The 22,254-nt window shown below is 37.3% G+C and overlaps 1 protein-coding gene across 2 annotated transcripts in view; it reads left to right on the forward strand.

The window, feature by feature from the left end:
* The window catches only part of CDH13 (cadherin 13), a 521,177-nt gene that overhangs the window by 453,915 nt on the left and 45,008 nt on the right, over window positions 1-22,254 (forward strand). For both annotated transcript variants that reach the window (XM_072871837.1, XM_072871836.1), the window contains exons 9-10: window positions 420-602; window positions 1,581-1,834. In XM_072871837.1, the coding sequence (XP_072727938.1) occupies window positions 420-602; window positions 1,581-1,834 (437 nt within the window). The remainder of the gene's footprint in view (window positions 1-419; window positions 603-1,580; window positions 1,835-22,254) is intronic.

A 22,254-nucleotide genomic window follows, 5' to 3' on the forward strand; every position in this document is an offset into this window, starting at 1 on the left:
TAATAGTACATTCAAGGGCAAGAATGGGCGATATTAGTCAGCTTCCTCTTCTGCTTAGCTATGAGTATAGTTCCCTTTCTGATAGCATATGTGCCTGTGCAACACTATATATTTTCAGGATTCACTTTTCCAGTAATACAAGATGACCTGTCTTCTTGTGATCAGAATCTTCCAAGGCTTGATTCCTATCACCTTGCTGCTTATCTGCCATCTATTTAATGGAGAGCAGCTGTAATGTGCTACCTTATATTTCATGAATGAGAATGCATGATTTAAATCCTATAACATTCAGTTTCAGTCAAGGATTACATCTTTCTCCTGTTGTGGTAAATAATTAATGCTAGCTTGGATATTTCATGTGTGTGTATGTGGTCATTAATTGAGAATAGTAACAAATTCATCTATGGTTTTTTTTCTAGTTTCAAGCCACAGTAAAGGAGGGAGTCACAGGTGTAATAGTAAACTTAACCGTTGGTGACCGAGATGACCCAGCAACTGGAGCATGGAGAGCTGTCTACACCATTATTAATGGAAATCCAGGGCAGAGTTTTGAAATCCATACCAATCCCCAGACTAATGAGGGAATGCTCTCTGTTGTCAAAGTAAGAACAATTTGCTCTTGTACTGTATTATTACTCTAAGGTCTACCCACTGGATTTACTGCACAAGAGAAGGCACAGTGTGGATGTTACTCAAAAATATATAGTTGGCTACCAGCCCTTGTCCAAACAATATGTATAACCCCCTCTTCTGTCACAGTAACCTTTAGTCATAAGGACCTGCCTGTTGCTAACTATATTGCCATTGTGCTTAAATAACAGCTAGTTTTGCAGTAAGCATCACAATTAGTAGTGAGACTACTACACAGTTTGTTTGTGACTGAGGGTACAATTAGAATTCAAGGGCCACATTGTGTTCTCCGAGAACACAGATGCAAATACCAGGGAAGTAAGGGATGTGGCTTCAGACTGAACTGGAGAGCCGCCTTTGGTCCCACATTTCTAAAGTCTCATGAAAAAAAATTATTACCTGTCTTTGTATGAAGATAATCCTATATCCCACACTTTAAAAAAAAAAAAAAAAAAAAGAAAATAGTCCTGGTTGCTGCCTGTACCAGAATTTTCTGTTTGACTTCAGAAGAGGTATTTTCAATTCTAAAGACAAATGGAATGTTTTTCCATGGTGGTACTTTTGATTTCAAGGTAGGAGTTGAGAAAATAGCCTTATCTTACTTATCATAAGTAGCTACTAAGTATGACTCTGATTTGTTTGCTAAATGCATATTACATCATAAATAAACATGTATATATGAGAATTAAATTATATCTATGATGTATGGCAAAAAAGTGCATGCTCTTGGATAGAGGGACATCTCCATCTTTCATTAAGTCTGTTATGTTCAATGCTCTTTATAACTACCATTATGTCTAATGCTAAACTCTGACCAAGTTATCAGATGCGATGAATGTTGTTGTCCCTTTCTGGCTAATTCTGTCTTCTGCAAGTTTGCAGTGGGGTACAAGAAAAAAATGTTAAGTACTGTCTTTGCACCTCGCACTCTGATTTTATATGTTTTACAGCCTTTAGACTATGAGATTTCGGCATTTCACACGTTGCTCATCAAAGTAGAAAATGAGGACCCGCTGATTCCAGACATAGCCTATGGCCCCAGTTCCACGGCAACAGTTCAGATCACTGTTGAGGATGTGAATGAAGGCCCAGTTTTCCACCCAAACCCAATGACAGTGACAAAACAAGAAAACATCCCTATTGGCAGCGTAGTGTTAACGGTAAATGCCACTGATCCAGATACTTTGCAACATCAGACTATCAGGTGAGTGCAGTACCCTCTAATTTTCATCCATCAGAAAGTGAGCATGTCTTTTGTGCCTGAGAATTTGCCTGCCAGTAGAGAATTAAATTGAAGATGTTTAGGCTTTACGTAATAAGTGGCATATTTTTCCTACAATGAAGAATTTCAGTATGATGAAAACAAAGAACTGCATGAAATGGGGGGCAAGAGTTTTCCAGGCTATGACATTACAGTAGAACAAACGAGTGTCACGAGCAATAGACATAGCTTTGCATAGTGTTTCAAAATGACTTTTAACCAGCTCGTTTATTCCTCTTCCTTCATGAGAGCCAGAGAAAACGTGTAAAAATTGAAAATGTGTATGGAAATAATTAATGTTTTACATATGGATTAAGTTAGTTTATGATCATTTATAATGTCCCTCAGTGAAATAATGACTGTACAGCTACATTCAAGGGCTGAGAAAATATTTCCCAGTGAAACACTGAAGCTATAGTAAGCTAAGACTTGGCCTTGCCCAGATAGATGAAAGTAAATTATTCTTTCTGTGCTATGATAATGTAATCCCACACATGTGCCATGTTGCAAGGAGCAAACCTAGGTATTAAGTGGTGCCATCATCTTATATTTTGATCCATCTGGCCTGGTCTTTTGGTTTTAGATTTGTTGAAAAATGAAAGAAAAACCGCTTTCTTCTCTAATATTAAATTGACTTTCCAGACAGCTTTTCTCAGAATTTGAGAATTGCAGGTTAGGCACTAAAAATAAAAGCTATATCTGTGTTTAATTTTTCGTTTTCACTTGTGAGTCTAATTTCCCCTAGATATCAATGTATATAAAAGGGCATAAACATCCTTGTGAGCATGACTTCAAAGCTTTAGCTGAACAATGTGCACAGTCAATTTATACCATGGAGGCAGATTTCTCTGCTGTCACAGGATTATTTAGCAGTGATTGTGCACTTCTTAAAAAAGGTCTGGTATATGTACTGTTCTACAAAAAAAGAAAGCTACTGATCTTGAAGGTGTTCTCTGTCAGTAACAAATGTTAGTAAGCATGCCATTGCAAAGGACCTCACTGACAGCCTTGGATTCAAATGATGAGAAGGTGAATTTAAGCAGGTGAGTGTGCTCATCTCCAAGGAAGGAGGAAAAAGGCAAGGCAGACAATTAAATGTTTCAATTCTCTGCATCACCTCAAAAATACCTAGTTAACAGAGTATGAATAGTTCAGTTTTTCTCTATCAAAAACACCTTTGAGTTCTGCCACTGAAATATCAGTTTACCTGAAGGATGATTCTTAGCATATGTCATTCCCCTTGTTTTCTAAATTTATTTATTGACAGAATGCATTTTTGTTCTTGATTTTACTTTTTGCTCCAAGGATTCTTTATTTCATTCACCGTGGTCACACAGATTTGTCTATGGATGGAAAAACTATGGAATTTCTATTGCTTGTCAGATACAGCAATATGACCCTCAGCAGCATTACTCAGAACCTGGTTTGTGTAGGGAAAAGATATTTATTCCCTTTGGGATTGTGACTGAGTTGAAAAAACATAATTATTGAAGTTCTCCCTAACTTTATGTATTTTCATGGGAGATAAGAAAAGTTATATTAATTATTGCAACAGTTGGTTTTGTGATGCTAAAAGAGAAAAGCCAAGATATAAGGATTTTGTTATCAAAACCAACAATCCAGAAACTATTATCTGAATTTTTCCCCTTGACCTACTCATTTTGCTGAATTTCTCCTAACTACATTGGCACTGAAATTATAGGACATACCAACGAGTCACTGAAAACTTGAAGTTAGCTTTAAGTATTGTGTGCAACCAGCTAAGTAACACAAACACTTTTTGCAGCCCACCACATCTCACAACTGTCTGAAAAAGAACTCTCAAATCTTGACTATAACTATCTCATAATCTATAAGTTGGAAGAAAATAATGCAAGGTTAATGGAAATCTGGGAAATCACGTAATGATTCAGGAAAGGCTAACTGACTACCTTGTATGTCCTTATTTTGCTAAAATAACAGGAAAGCATAAAATAGCATTTTTAAAAGATGCTTTTAACACTGACAGGTATTATTGAAACGCATAGCTACTAGCACTAAAAAAGGAAGACTGTAGTATATGAGAACAGCAATTAAGGATAGCGTAAAATTGCATGTATAAAGGCCAAAGCTACTCACTAGTTTGGGTCTGGCAGAAATGTTTTCTCATAAGTTCCTACAGGCAGGTGTGTGTTTAGAGTTTTGGCCTAGGTCCAGGCCTTTTATAGAGAATGCATACCAAACTACATGGTTCTCAGACTATGCTGCTACAAATTATATCATCAGAGTCCTCACTAGGATTATACTGGTAAAATAAAGGCCAAGCAGGCACAATACAGACTTTTAAACGAGATATTACACTAAATATCGATGACCACGAGCAAGCAATGTTTTGTGTCTGCAAGAAGCAATGAATACCAGGTTTGTATTGTGTGTGCTGTGTTAACAGTGTGCATCAGCCCAAACAAAGATATATAACTGTTCAAAATGTACAGACGGATACAAACAAAAGAACAGCAGAGAATGAGTAATGTTACTTTTTTCTATTTTCAACCTATAACAACTGAGATATGTCTAACTGCAGGGATATTTTTAGTTAGTTTTCTATATAAAACTTGTAGGGGGGGCTGATGATTTTTTATAATCAGGAAATTTAGTTACTCTACTAGATATAACATCATAAATCCATTTCAAGAACCATGAATACTGCATAGAAACCATTTGTGCCATTGTCCACATCTAGATTGAATTTATTCTTTGAACACTGCATATCTGAATCAGATTCAAATTACTTATCTCTTTGAAAAACGTGGCTTACTTTGTAAAAATTCTTGAAGACAGCTGTACTTTTGAAGCAATTTTCTTTCTTATTCTTCAGCTTGAAGTGTTTTTGCAGACTGAGAAAGAATTTCATTTAAAAGCTCAAACAAGCTGGCAAAAATGTATTACACTGAAAAAAATATGACTCCAAGTATTTGTAAGACTCAAAAACGCGTACCTTGAGCTCTAGCTATTTGTCTGCACATGATTAGCAGTGAACTTTCATGGTGTCAGCTCTTCTCTGATCTACTGACGTTAACATTTCAAAGAAACTCAAGGCAGAGGTAGAAACATCATCCTAGAAACAAGAACCACATGCTCATGTTGACCAGCTAAATAATGTAAGCATCAATCTTACTCTAAATTATACCTGTTTAAAATTAGGTTAACACTGACTTTCACAACTATACCCAGATCTATGATTTCCTATGAAAAGCCTGCAATGAGTATAGTCAGCCTGGGAGTATGGATGTTGTAGAAAGGAAGGAGCAGACAGAACCAGTGTTTTTTCCTGAACGCATACCTTCGGGTGGAACATAATGTTTGTTCCACTGTGATCACTCCCAGAAAGAAAAGGAACCTGTTCAAGTTGGATCATGTTTCTTAGATTCATTAACCTATTTTTTTTAAGCATTTAATTCCCTCTACAGTTTCCAACTTTTTTAAAATTAAAAAAATTAAAGAAATCCAGCAGGCTGCATTTTAATTATAACCCAACAATTTATTAATAGAACAGTAATGAAGTTTCTGAAATTTGATTTCTTAATCAGGGATCGTTGTTATTTTTGTGCCAGATTTAAGAGTTTAATTTTGGGTGCTTCTTCCCAACCTCTGAAATTTTAATCAGAAGTTTCAAGTGTACATGTCAATGAGAAGTTAAAGGCCAAATTTAATAACATTTTCTACCTTGGGAAATTAAAAGAAGAGCCTCACTCTCTGAAATCCATTATTAACAGTAGATCTTAATTAAACACCGTTACAGTCCTCAATATTTTGTCTGTGTGAAGAGATTGGTTTCAGTATTTTTTCCTTTTTTGGATTCAACAAGTCCAGGATATTCAATAGTTAGACTTTTAACTATGTGTAAATAAGTTGTTTACTGCAGTGTATTTGTAATTTGTAATTAAAGCAACGTTGTTCCTTGGTTTCGTGGTTTATCATGGCAATATATTTTTATTACCTACTGTGCTCTTGGATTTTAAATTATTTATGTAAATATATTATTGCGGTATTTATTCTCAGTAAGCAATGTGACTCCATGCTCCAGAAATATCTTCACAAGAAAAGTTTATTATAGCTCTAAAGCATATCTAATTCATTAAGTAGAATTAAAATGCAGTATTTGAAGCTGGAGAACTTAGAAACTGAATTCAAACTGCAGTGTGTTTCATGGGAATATGAAAGACTGCCAAAAATATCTGAAGCAATATATGTAAATAAGATTTGTATTTGTATGTGTGTCTGTAGTTTTTTTATCTGCACCTGAATCCAACTGACCCTACATAGTATAAGTGGCTTCTGGAAGCCTGGGTACATTGTCTTAGTGGTGAAGTCTCAACTGTTGTAATTCAAAAGCCAATTTCTTGCTTGGAAGTTGACACCCTTTTATTTGATTCTGTTCTCCTTGTATCACCATATTATTAATTTAGTGGAATTACACAAATATGAAACCAGTAAATCTCCATTTGTTTGAGATTAATAATTTCAGATTAGAATAGACTGTGATGGATCTAGCTACCCAGCTGCCTGTTAACGCGCAGCCTGGACGTTCAACTGCTATAGCACTACCATTGTACTGGCTGTGTGTTTGATAGCTCTGCTAGTCTGTAAATGGGAGTAAAGTCATATTTATTACTGTCATTTCCAAATAACAGCTACTGGTCTATCTGAAAGGTGGATAGACTCTGTTTCTCTTTATGTAAAGTGCATTTTTCTATACTGCAAACTAAGTGGATATATTAATGAGGCTTTATCCTTGAACATGAGGCCATGGGGATGATAAGGCTGAACCTAGCAGACACTGAATTAAAAGTGATCATGTTTGTTTATTTGTCATTTCACTAAGAGCCACTGGACAACGGATTGACCATTGACTTTGGGAACAGGAACTTTTACTACTGGGCCACATTTTGCTTTAGATTATATCATCATAACTTTGGGGTTGGTGCCTATGGAGTTGGTGGAAGTCAGTGGAAATGTTCCAAACTCTTATTGGTGACAACCATGATCTGCATACTTTTTGTCAAAAAAATGATTCCTAAAATTCTGTAAAACAGTGCTGAAACTACACTGAAGTGGGATTTCTTGTCCAGTGAGTTTCTTCCAAATCTCAAATACTTGAGAAAACTAAGGAGAATTCACTGGAAAAAAGCAAGTTTACTTCTGTTACTTCTCTTTGCTGCCAATCACCACCCTTACATGTAGTGAATACGTAAGCCATGAATTGCAAAGACAATTAAAAAAGCCTTTTTCATGTCTCTTGCCAGGATTTTTTCAGAGATCCTGAACCCCCTCTGAACAAGCATGAGGCTTCAAATCACATTCCTCACAAACACTTAAGGGATCAATTTTGCATACTTTGTTGCACATCAAGCCTTTTTAAAGCACTTTTGTTGCAGGTGGAGGTCAATAAACTTGCTTTTTGGGATACACTACAATCACTTACAGAAGTACTGTATAATGAGAGGGGGATAGAAAGTCTTAAAGAGTGAATGCTTATGAAGTAATACACTTAGTCATTGTTAAATATGTCTCCTAGAGTCTGAAGGACTTGTCTTTGATTCCTAACAACAGGAGATTTGTTTTCCTTGTGCAGACAGAAGAATAGTTCTATTGTTACAAAATGAATGGCTGAGCCATGCTCTCAGCATGCCGCGCCAGAGTTTTTCACTGTAAGTTACACCCAAGAGCATCTCAAGTTGGCTCTGCAGTTTTATTTATGGCCTGCCTGAACCCAGCCATTGGGAATTTGTAGCACATCTCTAGATCTGAAGTTGCTGTATATTGGACAGTACAAATTGTTTTTCTTTTCCTTTCTCTTTCTTAAGTTAGAAGGAAAGCCAGGTAGAGAGAGAATCTGCTCGAAGCAAAAAGTTTTTCCTCTTCTGTCTTTCCTGCAAAATTTTGAAACACAGAAACACTAACTCTAGAGAGCTGCATGTATTGGGGTATCTGGCAAACAATGCCGGAAAAGGAGAGATTTAATCACTTCTGAAAGAAAGAACTTGTCAGATTCCCTCATGCTACACTACTACCACCTATAATTGCAGGTACTCACTAGCCAAGCATTAGCTCAATAGTATTCTACACAACAGCTTTTTACTGAAACGGTTTCTTGAATGTGTTAATACTGTCTGTGTAGGTAATCACTGTGATATATATATATATATGTTACTATCATAATATTAATATCTGAAGGGAAAAATTAATGAAAAAAATGCTTTTTTTTTTTGTTGTTGTTGTCATTTGACCAAAATGACTTCCACTTTTTGTTTACAGAACAAAATAAACAAACTCCTCTTTCACCATACAGCAAACTCTTTAGGCCTAAAGCAAGATGGGAAAGAAGCAAAATTGTTTCTGGAGTGGTAGTGTACCTCCTTTATTCTTGTCTCATACCCATGACCACACCGATGTAACTCTGAAAGGGTGATAATGGCTTAAGAATAAAATCAGGACCCATTTTTCCTGTTCAGAAGATGACTTGTAGCTGGCTAGCACTGTGTGGATATATCACTGAGTCTGAATTAACGTGGAGGAAGCAGCTGGTAAAAAAAAAAAAAAGTCTCTGGTGGGAACTACTGAGATGAGACTGAAGAGAATAAATGACTGGAGTAAAATCCCAGTGCCGAGAGAATTAAAACATCTGCCAAATCTGGAAACCATGTCCTATAAAAGCTGTGGACAGCATCTAGTGCTGACCATTCAGGAAAGCCACTTTCAACTCTGTCAGCTGCAATATCGGAGCTATACTATTACTGGACCTTCTTTTCCTCAGAGCAGTGAACAGATGTTGATAGTCTGCTTCCCCAAGTCTGTTATTCGGTCCTTTTACTACTCATAGGCATTCCCTGGCTTGCTTAATTTACAGCCAACCTGTCAACACCTCCCTTTTAGTACCTTGGAGAGTCCCTAGGAGTCCTTGATTTCTCAGTTGCTTCTAGTGTTTCTCCTAGTGGTGAACACCTCTAAGTCTCCCCCGTTGTTTCTTTTTGCCCTCTTCCTACTGATATTCTCTGTCTCTGTGTTGGGGCAGGTGTTAGGCCTCTTCTCTCCTTGTCTGCTTTTGTATATCTTAGGTTTTAGTGCTTAAGGACAATCCCATCTAACCAGTTGATGCTAAGCTTTGGTATGCCGGCTTTTGTCTTGCAGGGAGGTGGGGAAACTCCCATGCTTGCCTTGTCTTATCTATGCTAACATCTTGTCTTACTGCTTGGTTCTCCTAGGAGTTGCCAAGGTTTGGGAGGAGAGATTAATGTATATAAACAGGTTTCTATAGCACCCATTTTTATTTTAGCTTCTTATAGTAGAAAAGGAGGGAGAGCAGAGAGCAAATTTTTACCCAGACTGAATGAGGCATTTCTCCTGAAGAACAGTATCCCTTTCCTGAGAAAAAAACTCTCAGGACTCTCTCTTTGATTAGTCCCTGAAATAGAAGAAGTGTCTGAATTAAATCATGAAAGACTACCTAAAGCATGGGTCCCAGGAATTCTCAATCCAGTGATTCATAGTTTTGCAGGGAACCCAGCTACCTGAAGCCAGACTTTATCATTCCTGACAATACTTGTCAGAAGAGCGTATTCCTAAAATTTTCCATCTGCTCTACTCTGTTGGCATAAATCATACTTAATATGTTGATATTAAAGCTATAGATGATAGAATTGAGAATCTGTATTTCCATGTAATAAGCCATAGAAACCAATTTTAACTTCCCTTGATATTACCTTAAGAATCCCAAATTCTTGATTAATAAGGATGAATGTAACATTTAAGGGGAGTTTAATTAGACCCTCTGTTACCCCGCATAACAATATTATGCCACATTATGATTTCAACCATGTCAGCACTCAGAATGAATGGCTGTGAACTGTGAAATTATAGGACACATTTTTCATGTCACTGACTAAACAATATTGCAGATCTTCTTGAGAAATATAACAATAGGATATATCAGTCACAAGTTATGCTTGCAGTGGAAGTCAGATCTTGACAATAACTCACTTTGTCATTACTGTTCTCTTCTAGTTTCAGAAAAGGCAGGATTTTGCCTCTGGAAGAAGTAAAGAGTATCTTGATTATAATAAGTTGGCTATCAAGTTTGAGGATGCTGTGTGAGGAGGCAAGTTGACAGGGGAGGGGGTGGTATGAATTTCTGTTAATATTTTAAAGCCATTGAATTCTTGAGTCCTACTCAGCCAACTTAGATCACGTGTGCACGTCTGTACGTAGTTATGACTTTCAGAGGTGCTTTGACAGAAATTTGTTTGGACTGGTAATATGTAGGATTGTAGCTCCAGTGACCAGCGTAGTTTTATACAAAGGCAAAAGCTGGAAAACCAAGCACTCAAATAAAAGTTTTCCAGGAAGACTGGTAACGCATCTAGGCCAGAATCCTGTCATCAAGTGGAAGTATATAATTAAGCCATTCTTGTTTTTCTTGTGGAGTTCAGCACTTCTGTCTTTAAAGCAGGTATAGATCTCAGATGATACCAGAGCAGGTGTTGTCTGGCATTCACGTCCTGATTGGAAAAGGGAAACACTGTAATTCTTTCATAGTTTTTTGCCCTGCTGTGAAGACATGAGGTGCCAACGTTATGTCTATATTTCATTAATTTACCATCTCCAGAATAAGGACAGAATAAACCATGGACACACTCAGTTCAGTGGCAAAATTCCCACTGAATCTGGGTGTAGGATTTAATCTCAGAGCAGAAGCTTTCCCAAATACACAGAATTCCGTTTTATGTTACAGCCACTGCTCAACCGCAAGACATCCCTAGTCTGTGCATTTCAAGGCATAAAGTACCCCATCTTCTTTCAGACTCACAGACGGTTATTCTTGGAGTGGAATTTAAGTTCAGTGGGGAAATTGTCAGAAGGTTTAAGCACTCCTTTTTACTAAATGGAGTTCTGCAATGTTACTGTAATAGGAAAAAAGTCTTGTAGAGTTCAACTAGAATTTTTCTATTAACTTAGTAATAAGGATGCCAATTTCTGTAAAATAGTTTCTGAGCAAGAGTGAAATTATGCACTTTGTTAAATAGCAGTAAGACTGCAGATTCATTCTTGGTTCAAAAGTGAATTGCTAGGGACTGACTTCTTCTTAATTTTATGACCATTTTGCTCTAGGTAAATATGCCTACAGAGACATACATGCCTACTCTACATAGAGCTAGATAATTATTATCCATGTGATCCCTTGGGGCAGCTCCATTGGCTAGTACTTAGCATAGCATTGCCTTGGAGATACTAACCTGTCTCACCCGGATTTCATTGAATAGTCCAAACCCTGGAGAATTTTTACATGTTTACCTATTTTAATGGGCCTGTCAGAATAATGTTTCCTCTTTTTCCTTTCTAATGGGAAATTTCCAATAGAATTCTACCTGCCTAAGGCCCAGCCTCTCTGGAGATTCAGCCCTGGGTCACTGGTAGCATTTTATACATAAAAACCAAAAGCAGCCACAGAGTTTATCTGATAATGCTTCAGGGATAAACCAAGAAATTTTTGTATTAGTAGGGCACAAGGTTTGCAGCTTCAAAATGGAGCACTCAAAAGTTGCTTCTGGCCCTGGAAGCTTCTAAGTTATTAACTAGTGTTTAAAACACATTTTAGTAGAGAAAGAAAACAACACCGTCTCTGTTTTGCATAACTTCATGTCAATTGTGTTAAGTTAGTTTGACTCGTGGAAACTGTTACAGTGTTTAGGTTTTTAAGTATAAGGAAAAAAAGAAGAAAAAGCCCACAATAGCTTTAATAATTGTATGACTGTAAACCTTTGAACGACTCCTTCTTTGTGCAGTTAGGTGAGTTTTTTCATTTCAGCTTCTGTTATTTCAGGAAAAAAATAGCAGATACTTTTAGTTTTAAAGGTCTTGAGGCCTCCGGTTTTTGTCTGTCAAATTGAAACATTAAAATTCATCCCACAGTGATACTACGGACATGCACTTGAAGGCGCTGGCAAAACATTCAGATCCCTAATGACAAGGGAAAAGTGCATGAGAAGTTTAACTCTTGGGCATCCAATCCAGGGTTAAATAGCATAGGGTAACTAAGACATTAATAAGAAGTTTAGGAGAGGATTAAATACCCTCGAATTACAGAGTACTATATGTTGTGTGCACTGAATGCAATAGATGATAGCAAGCAGAAAATAAACCTATATATGACCCAATAGTGGAAGACGGTTGGTAAGGTATTTGCCTCATTGGTACCACACTGCAGTAAAGCAAGGCCTAGATATAAAGTTTATCAGCAACTTTCAGTGTAGCAAATTAAGGTTAAACAACTGTAATTCTTCCATTTCCTGTCTTTTCAGTACTTAATCCTGTAACAACTAATGAAAGCTCTTTTTGTGTCGTAAACAGATACTTATGTGGAGCTTTTTCCTCTAACTTCTTCACGTTTTCCATCATTGGCCAGCAGATTTCTTAAATGACACACATTTATCATGTTGCTTAATGTACATCTGAAAGGGGCTTGGCTGTTATGATGATGAACATGATATAAAAATTGTGCTGTATAGAGTAGATTTGTTGTAGGCAGTATATCAGAGCAAGCATTCAGATGCACACAGGATACTTACCCTAACAAAAAAGATGCTTTCTAACCTCCAGACGAATTTTACTGAGAAGTGTTCAGCACAAACTCACCTTTTAGCAAATAAAGGATAATTTTTCTGGAAAAGAATATCCTTTAATGTCTATTTCTTTGAAAAACACATGTTTTTTTCATAGGTCGTATATTATATGTTGAAATACGTATAAAAGGACCATTTTCTCAATCCTGCTGTACCTTGTGACACGCTTTTCAGAATATCTGGCAGAATTTAATTTCTGTCAGTATTCTCTATTAATATTTAGATGTACAGGACCAAATTTGTTTTGCAGTAACATCAGTTAGACAAGGGATGTTACAATTAATATCCCCTGAGTGAATATAACTGAGTGCGGAATCTGACTTCTAATGTTTTTGTTCAACAAGTGAAAAGTACTATTTCATTTTTTAGCATCCCTTGAAGGCACAGGCAGAAAGGGGGGTGGGAAATTCAGCACAGCAACCCATAACAAATGTAACAACCTAGACTTGATGACATTATAAATAAAACAACTAAGACATGGTTATACACAATCTTGAAAAGTGATAAGGGCCAGACAGGTAGGAGGGAAGTCCATGGATTTCAAAGTGCATTTGAACAGCTTGAATGCCTGAGAATCTGATTCATAGAGATTAGAAAATCACACTTCCCTTTTCTTTTGTCATGGTCATTAAAGATGGTGAGTTAGGCAAACAAAAGAAACTGGCCTAAAATAAAGGAAAAGATGTGACATGATATCACACATTGCTCCAACATTTAGGACGGAAAGTGGTTGCATGTTTTTTGTATAGTTCAGTGTACTCAGGCAAATAAACCTCAGACAGGAGATTGCCTATTATTACAAAAAGAATGAAAGATAATTAACTAAGTTTCTTCTGTAAGAACTGCACCAATGAAGTGCACAGTATATTCAATATCAGCTGGAAAAAATGAAAACTTAATTTGTGTTATTATTAGCCAGGAATAAATGTGCCTTTTTCTTCATATTATTGGACTGGATAGTAGTGTGAATTTTCTTGAATATTATATACTCACATTATCACACATGCTACTGAATTTCTCACCTACCCTTTGCTTCTTTGTTATTGGATGCTACAAGGTTGGAAAGTATTTTTACTTGGTGGGTATTAATTCCTCTGGGCTACATAACTATACAAATGCATCAAGACAGTCTATTTTCCTACTACAAATACAGTTATTTTTAAACAAAGCTAAACTAAAGGACTAAAAGGAAAAACATCTTAATTGCTGCAATAATAATACCAGAGTGACATACTTTATGGAATTAGTTGAGTTCTATTTCTATGGAAACAAAGTTATTAATTTGTTGGCTCTTCACTGATTTATAAAACCCTTTGAGAATTTCCAGTTCTTCTGGATAAAGTCACACCATTAATCAAACGTTAGACAGCCTTGCATATATTTTTCACGTAGTCATTGACATGAAATTAACATTATCGTGTTCATGTATTGTAATATGCAACTGGAAACATAATCTGATGCCAAGCAATGGTAAGGATGTGTTTTTTACTAGGACATCAATTTAGCACAAGTTTTTACATATATGCCTCTATAATCTTCCAAAAGTAATGCCTACACAGAGCAATTCTCATATCTGTGTGAATAACTCATACAATTTCCTCGAGACATCCTTCTTGGACAAATTTATTTGCATACACTTGTGTGCGTATAAAATATATTTCATGAAGAAACACTAGGAATTCAGAGGAAATATATGAAAAGGTAGGCTACTAAAACCCAAAAAGTTTATAAAAGCCTAACTCTTTTCTTTAAAAAAAACCCACATCCTTCTTTCCTGCTCTTGCACTGACCTTTCAAGAATTCAGCCTTCATAATAGATGCTTAGTAGATTAAATAGGGACCAAGGAGACAACTAACTCCTAACTCACTCATCGGCTGGCACCTAACTGTGACCAAAATCATTCTGATTTGATTCTGTTTCATTCTAAAATATTTTGACTGGGTTTGGAACCCCCCATATCTCCTCCCTAGAGGTAGCATTTAGGAAGTCCGCATGAAGGGCTTGGTCCAGGATAAGCCTTTCATTCCCTATCTCCTCCTCCCAGCACCATGTACCTACAGGAACTTGAATTTCCAGCACACTGCTGTTGCTTCCATCAGGCTCCCTGCTTCAGGGATGTGGTGGCGGGCAGGGGAGAGACAAAGTGGCATTTTCTTGGTTTAAAGCTGGCATCAGTGTCGTGGTGGGTACAGGAGACGGGTTAGTGAAAGCATCCAGCCTTGCTAACAAAGCTCTACCCACAGGCTCCCATCCCAGAGGTACAGAAACACAAACGTAATGGGAAATGTGTAAATGTGTATGCTCACGCCTGTGTAATGGGGCGCGCCTGGGGATCAGCGGGTTGATGGGAGCCTGCAGGCTGTGGCAGCAATAGCAGCACGTGGCTCTGGAGGATGACGGGGAGGCTGAGGGGTGATGCTGCAGACTGCTGCGGGTTCACACAGCTCTCCCTGTTGAACAAATCCTCTCTAAGAGATGTCAGTTATTAATTCAGTTGTTATTGTGAACTGGTAACATGAAATATACTTCTGGGGATCAGCTCCACATTCAGCAAAGATTACAAATAATGGCTCAGGCAGTGCTCTAATGTGAGAAAAAACAAGATTCAAGACAGGTTTTTTGCTTGGATCAGGTTCAGCTCAACTCCTAGGATCTGTGTTTTCCTTTTACTTTGGTGAATTCTGGAGTCCAATGTGGATCTTTGCCACTCAAGATTATGCCTGTCAAACACGTGAAAACACGCTCTTATAATCATGGGATTAGCAACCAATATCTCACCAAAATGAGTTTCTGGGAGGGAAACCTGCACCAGCTGCATATTTTATACCAGCTGTCACATACAGGCAGTTTAAATAGAGCTGGGGGGACAGTGTTGTGCACTTGATGGGGAAAGGAGAGGGAAGGAGCAGGAATGGGGCTGCTTTTCCTGCCAGGCCCCTAACTGCAACCTGCCAAGAAACTCGGAGGCTTTTCTAAGTCAGCAGAACATTATTGCTCTCCTATCATCTCTTGTGTTACGGCACTCGCCTTAGAAATAGCTGAATCTTAGAAATAAGTCCTGTGCAAGTTCAGCAAACTCAGGAATGCCCCAGCTCTGTCAGCACAGGAAACTACTTCGATTACTTTTCTGGCAGTATCAACTTCTTCACAGATTTTCTTTCTGAATTGCTACTTATTGCATGGTCAATTTATTGTGTGTTAAATTTTGTCCTTTCTTATACTAGTCCCTTTTTGTCTTTTGTTGCTAAGCTAAGAAAAAGCTAGTGAAAATATTTATGCTGGTTCATCACAGTAAATATACTTTTATGTAAATTTTTTGGCTGAAATACCTGATATAGCCAGGGGAGCCTTAATTTTTTTTTTTCTTGAAGGAAAATCTCATGGAATTAGGACCCAGGTCTCAAGTAACTTTGTTTTAAGTATTTGGCCTTTATAATGACATCTTTGTTTCATGGAATTACTTAGGAATAAGAAAATTGCCACATGATTGATGTGATAACTTTTCTGTGAATCACTGGGTCTGTCCTTTACTGTAGCTACATGTTATTCATAGCAGATACTTCACATTCCTGTTTAAGGGATGAGTATTTCCCACTTTATCCAACACAGAGACTCAGCCTCTTGTTCTTCATTGCTTAGAACCTTTCACTTTATCTTTTCTGACCTTGACTTGACAGACTGAGCAGACTTTTCCTTCGTGTCATCTCTTTTACAACTTTAACTAATGTTGTCCAGTGATTTCAACGTTGAGATTTGTGAGTCTGGAACTTATTTTCTAACAAAATGTCTCTCTTGTTAATATTTTTGCTTTTTGTGGCTACGATCCAGATTTCTGTGGCAGAATAGATTTCACTGAGCTACTACATTTTCAAGGTCTCATTAACTTCTAAGTAACTGTCCATTCAGCAATGTTTACAGTCTCTTTCAACTCTGTTAACAATTCATAAGATTCTTTTATTTAGAATTGCACTGTTTTGGCTAACACCTACTTCCTGACTTCTGTTGTAGTTCATCTTTCCCCCCCTCCCTTATTTTTTCCAGGTATTAATTAAAAAAAAAAAAAAAAAGCTATAGTTCATAAATACTGGGCACATTTTTCCCTAGTAAAAGTTGTAGGCTTTAAAAAAAGAAAAACACTGACAAAAGCATCATCTTCCACTTTGAGGATCATAATTTAATCTTTTGCTAATTATTTTCTTTACTAGTGAGCATGACAAAAATACCTCACATTTTTTCCTCTTTCAAATTCCAGTGTAGGTTCACCACATAAATCAAGGGAGCATTTCAGTTTTAATTCAAATGAAAGTCATAGTTTCAGCACTCTTTCCTAGCATTTTCTCTAGCACTGAAGAGGTAAAAATTACTACACATAGTAAGGGATAAGATAGAGGAAAGTCATGCTATTAATAATTCTGCATGCCTTGAGGACAGCCAGAAGCTGTGGTCCCAGAGATCCCGCATGTGTATGTTCAGATTTAGACACCATTCTTTCCATTTGTGTCATTTGTGAACACTTCTCTTCCCAATGAACATCTGTAATTAATGGAAAAGTTGTGTGTGTTTAGTAACAAAGGAAGTCATTCTGCTAAATCCGCAGGAACCAGTTAAAAAAATGTCCCCCTTGGTATTGCTTGCTCGCCTGGCAGTAGGGAGAATGGGCTATGACAGTTCTAGAACTTATTTGTAATTATTTTCAGGGTGACAAGGAGTTATTCCCCATCTCTGGGATAACCTAGTCCCAATGTCTTCTAGATTTATACTGGACTGTAATTATTTGAAAAGTTTTGATGAGAAAAAGGCAAGAGGGCAACAAAAGAGGCAAGTGAGTGCGAAAGAAACCGATGAAGTGGTGCACAGGGGATGCCTAACCTCTGCTTTGAAAGGCATCAATATTGCAAAGGCCTTAGATTGGCACAGGACATAAACTGTGCTAAAATGATTATTCAGCATATTCACCAATTCGTTACACTTTCCTTTTGGAAATTAATTTGCAGAAACATTACTTCCCTCCCTTCCTTATGAGATGAGTCCCAAAGTTAATAGATGTTAATAGGGGCCAGGACTGGATCTTGTGAATATTTTTGTATCACACAGGCTCAGGTTGCAAACCTGCGCTGGAGCCAAGACTTGTGGCTCACCTGCCCTGCCTTTTTGGGGGAGTGCTTCCAGGCGAGGGTCTTTTCTTTGTGAATTTAGTATTGGCCAGGGCAAACCCAAGGTTTTATGGCAGCTGGCAGAAGTAATCCCTTGCTCTGGGACAAGCCAGTTCCTGGCAGTAGGATCCGCAGTCCAACAGGAGTTGTACTGATCCGGATAGACTAATGCTGCGCAGTAGTGAGCCGCTTCTCACTTCTTTTCTGCCCATCCCTTAGAAAAAAATAACTCGCACTGAATCTGTAGAAATGTGCTATTTCACAGCTGTGTTCAATAGTGACATTTTAGTAGTGAATCCACTGGGCTCTTATAAAAAATTTCCCATCTTTTCAAGAGCTACCTGGACCCCTGCTTGAAAGAGAAAGCAGCAAATGGATTTTCAGTGGGAGAAGCTGCTTTTGCTGGAAGCACAGTTGCAAAGAACTGGCATGTGCAGAAACTTGATAGAGTTTTACTGCCAAAACCTTCTCTAGGTAGTTTATAAAAGAACCTCCAGCTCATCTCGCGTTGATTAGCTTTTGAGGCACAATTGCTACAATGAAAAAACTTTTACTGATTTGCATGTGTCGACAATTATTCCAACAGTAACAACCTGATTATACTAGTGTGTTAGTCCCAGATATGGTGTATTATTCCCTAGCTTTAGGAATAGTTCAGATAGTTATAGCCTCTGGGTTCATTTAACCATAGCCCTAATCACTTCTGATTAAAAAATACATAAATGAGTTTGTGGATTTTTTTTTTTTTTGCTACACCTCAGCTTCTAGGATTTTTTTGCCCTGGAGGAAAAAACCCTGAAAATTAGGTCTTGGTATAGAGAAATATTTGGAAGACTTGGAAGGAAAAATATTTTCCTTTTCATAACATTTTATTTAACTGCCTCATTATTACAATTTTAGTATTTTCATCTGATTAATTGCTGTAGGTTTTGTGTTGTTTTTTTATTATTATTATTATTCTAATTGCAATGATTCTCCTGCTACTTCCCTCATGTTTACCAAGGGTTTTACTCCTATTGTTTCTTCACACAAATAACTAATTAGTCAACCATTTTCTCATTTGATATTTCTCAGTGGCAGGAGACTAGAAACTGTATTTCATCTAATTTTTCATTCTGTTTTGATCATATCATTGTAGATAGAGAATTGCAATGAAAGCCAGCCTGCTAAATCATTGATATGACAAGCAAAATAAAGCTGAAATGATGAATCTTTTTGCTCGGATGGTGAAGTGGGGTGCATAATTTTAAAAGTGCCCTGCAGGTGGAAACAGAAGCAAATACTGTCTGTAATGTGGCTGCAGCCCTGCAAACTGTTCTCCCTGGGCACAGGAACCACTTCCAGTGCTAAAATCTAGGAGATTAGAGCCCCAGCCTGAAAAATGCTTGGTCACTAGTGTCTGAGCAAAGGAGCTCATTGCCTGCTAAGTCTGATGCAGAATAGCACCAACATTTCTTTTTATAACACTGCCTCAAATTTCCACTGCGAATCCCTCTGATTCAGTGAGTAGCAGGAGACGATATTGGGTATATATTGATCTGTCATTAGCAGTAAGGATGAGCAGCTGAAGCTCGCTCGTTTGACCTTTTATGCTGTCCCATATGCTCCAATTTGCCTGTATTGGCAATACTTCATTTTTACCTGAATGAGACAAAAAACATTTCTGTGAGAGGTGTGCTACTTAATTCTGTCTGCTGAGTCTGCACATGGCTCTGAGTGAAGCCAAGAGAAAACTCCACGAATAGAGATATTATAATCTCCTCCCACCCATATAAAACAGTATTTATACTGCAGCCCAGTTAACTGGAAAAAAGATTGAAGTAAGCAAGTTTTTTGTTCTTTTTGTTTGTTTTGTTTTTAAGCAAAATTATTCCTGCCAAGATTTGTTGCTTGTAGAAAATATACTTTGGGGGGAGGGGGATTTAATTTTATTATTTCTAGCTAAATTTTTTTAAAATTAGAATTTTAAATTAGAATTTTACTTTTGTAAACTGGAAATAGAATGTTACAATGTTTCTAAGTATAATGGTATATTGGCATAGACCAAGTAGTGTCTAGAGTTTCCATTTTATTATTTTGTCTGCCTTTTTATATAAGTTGTATCAAAAAAGTACACTTTCCATTGTAAAAATAAAAAAAAATAGTAGCTGAAATATTTCTGAAAAATCTGTTTTACATGTTCAGCAGACTTTCCTGGGACTTATTGACATAAAACAGATACCAGCCAGAAAAGGCTGTAGCAGAGACAAGTTGTCCTCCAAAGCATTGGGCAGACTCCTTTTCTTGCCGTAAATATCTATATATTACTCATATACTGAAGGGGTGACTGAAAGAAGAAGGCTCAAATGGAAGCTTGTTCTAGAGAATATTCTGTGTTTATACAGCACAGAGGAGTTTTAGTAAAAATTGCTGAGCTTCTTCAGTCATATGCTCAGCCCTGTTGTACCACAGCGTTCCTGCTCTGGTTCTCTGTACAATACACATTTCTTTAGAACAAGCTGAAATGAGTTTTTCTCCAGACTGAGTCAATGGAAAACTGATATTAACAACAAACGTCTGACCAAAACATGAATGTGTATAAACCTTAAGCCTTAAAAAGCAACGTATATCAGTCTTGTGTAGCACCACTGAATTTAGTAGTGTATGTATCCTGTCCACTGTACATGCTAACCAATACGCATGCACATGGGAGAGGATCATTACGTTATTTCATGTGCCCGATTGGCATTGAAGCCAGAGAACTATGATGCCTATTCAGATAGGGTTACAATAAAGTATGTGCATGCTTATGTTTGTACATAAACTCCTAGAAACTTGAGAGACACTTCAGGATCGCCCAGGAAAAAAACTGCTGCAGTGAGTTACTACAAAGATTGTCATGCCTGACCTGCAGAGCTAAGCTATGCACTAGTGTGTAGCTAATGAATTCATGCTGGAATATGTCCAGTTTATCAAAGAGAAACATGAATTTTCAGAGACGAAAAATGCACAGAGTGACTTGTGGCAGAACGTTGATGGGGATTTTAATTTATTTTTTTAAACTGTACTCTAAGTTGACATTTCCAGCCTGTGAAAATACAGACAGTCTGCAAGCCCATAAATCTGTTCTATGAAGCTGAAAAACGGCTATTGCATAAATCCTCTATCTTCAGTAAGTTTAAAAATGCATCCGAGCTAATACCTTTCTCAACAACATCACCAGAAAATGTGATTTATTTCAGGTTTTAGATTTTGTTAATGATATGTTTATTCTGATTAATAATAGTATATTTCAGTTATATTTGCTTTGTATATTTTAAAAATTTTTATTTTAAAGAATCTAGCCAAAAAGTAATTTCAGCATGTCCAAATCTCTGCAGGAGAGCACTGCAGGAGATATTTTACAGCCTACTGCACATTTAGCATATAGCCACACTTTTAGTAGCAGCATTTCAATCCAAATTCAAAACCATGCATTTTGTATGATCATATATTTAATGGGAAAAGATGGCTAACTATGTGTTTGTCAACTGTAGTGTATAAGTCAAGTGTGGGGAACGGAAAGTACAAACAGATGACAGATTAGATTTCCTTTCTGACTTTTTAATAGCATATTTTGAAGATTGTTGGGGGCTTCTTAACTCTGTGTTAATAGAGCATGTTTACAAGGGATATGTGTACGGCAAGGTTTTGGCCAGATGCAGTTAGGTTTAAGATTCAAAACAGGTCTCTCAACCTGTCAGTGATCACTTTGTGGAATCACAAAGTTAGGCATATAGAAGACAGTTTCTCAAAGCCCTGAGGATCCGTAAACAACATGTACATTTATACAAGTGACCGGAAAAGATCTGCAAAAGCCCTTTAATGGGCTATCAGTACTGTTGCCTTTATCATTTCTCTTATAATCTGTAGCTTTTTTGATGCATAAATGCTTACATTTTGTCTCAATAACATCCTGTGATGAAGCACTTATGCTTCTGTTTTCCCTGTGATATGAAATCCTCCGGCTGCTTTTTAGTCCTTACCTGCAGTGGAAATGCTTTTTTAGGGTGTGTCCGCAGCACGGTGGATAGATATCTGGGCTAGCTTTAAATTAGGTAGTACTAGTAACAGGCTGTTATTGATAGGACTGAGCTTAATGCAGGATTTTTTTTCTGTTGATTCATATTACAGGGGTGAAAAGAAAAATGCTTCAACTAAAGAACCAATTTAGCTGGCTGACTTGGTAGGGCTGCATGTGTTGTTATATCATCTTATGAGTGTCCTATACATTGGATGACAAACCTATTGTAATTATTCAACAGGGATCTTCCTTAGCTCTGTTATGAATACTTAACGTTGCTAGTTCCCCAAAAGTGCCAAGCTGTTATTCTGGATCCTCAAATGTCACATGTATACCTGAATTGCCTAGTAGCCAAGTCTCCTGTGTGCAGACCATAGACCTATTGCAAACAGCACATCGAGCAGTCAATAAGGCTATAAATAGAGTGAAATTGCCTGATGCATTCCCTCAGGAAACACAAGGCCCACAAGCTCAGGTACAGAGCAGTGTGTTGAAAGCAATGTGGAATA

Source organism: Ciconia boyciana, chromosome 9, assembly GCF_034638445.1.
Source record: "Ciconia boyciana chromosome 9, ASM3463844v1, whole genome shotgun sequence".
Classification (NCBI taxonomy): Eukaryota; Metazoa; Chordata; class Aves; order Ciconiiformes; family Ciconiidae; genus Ciconia; species Ciconia boyciana.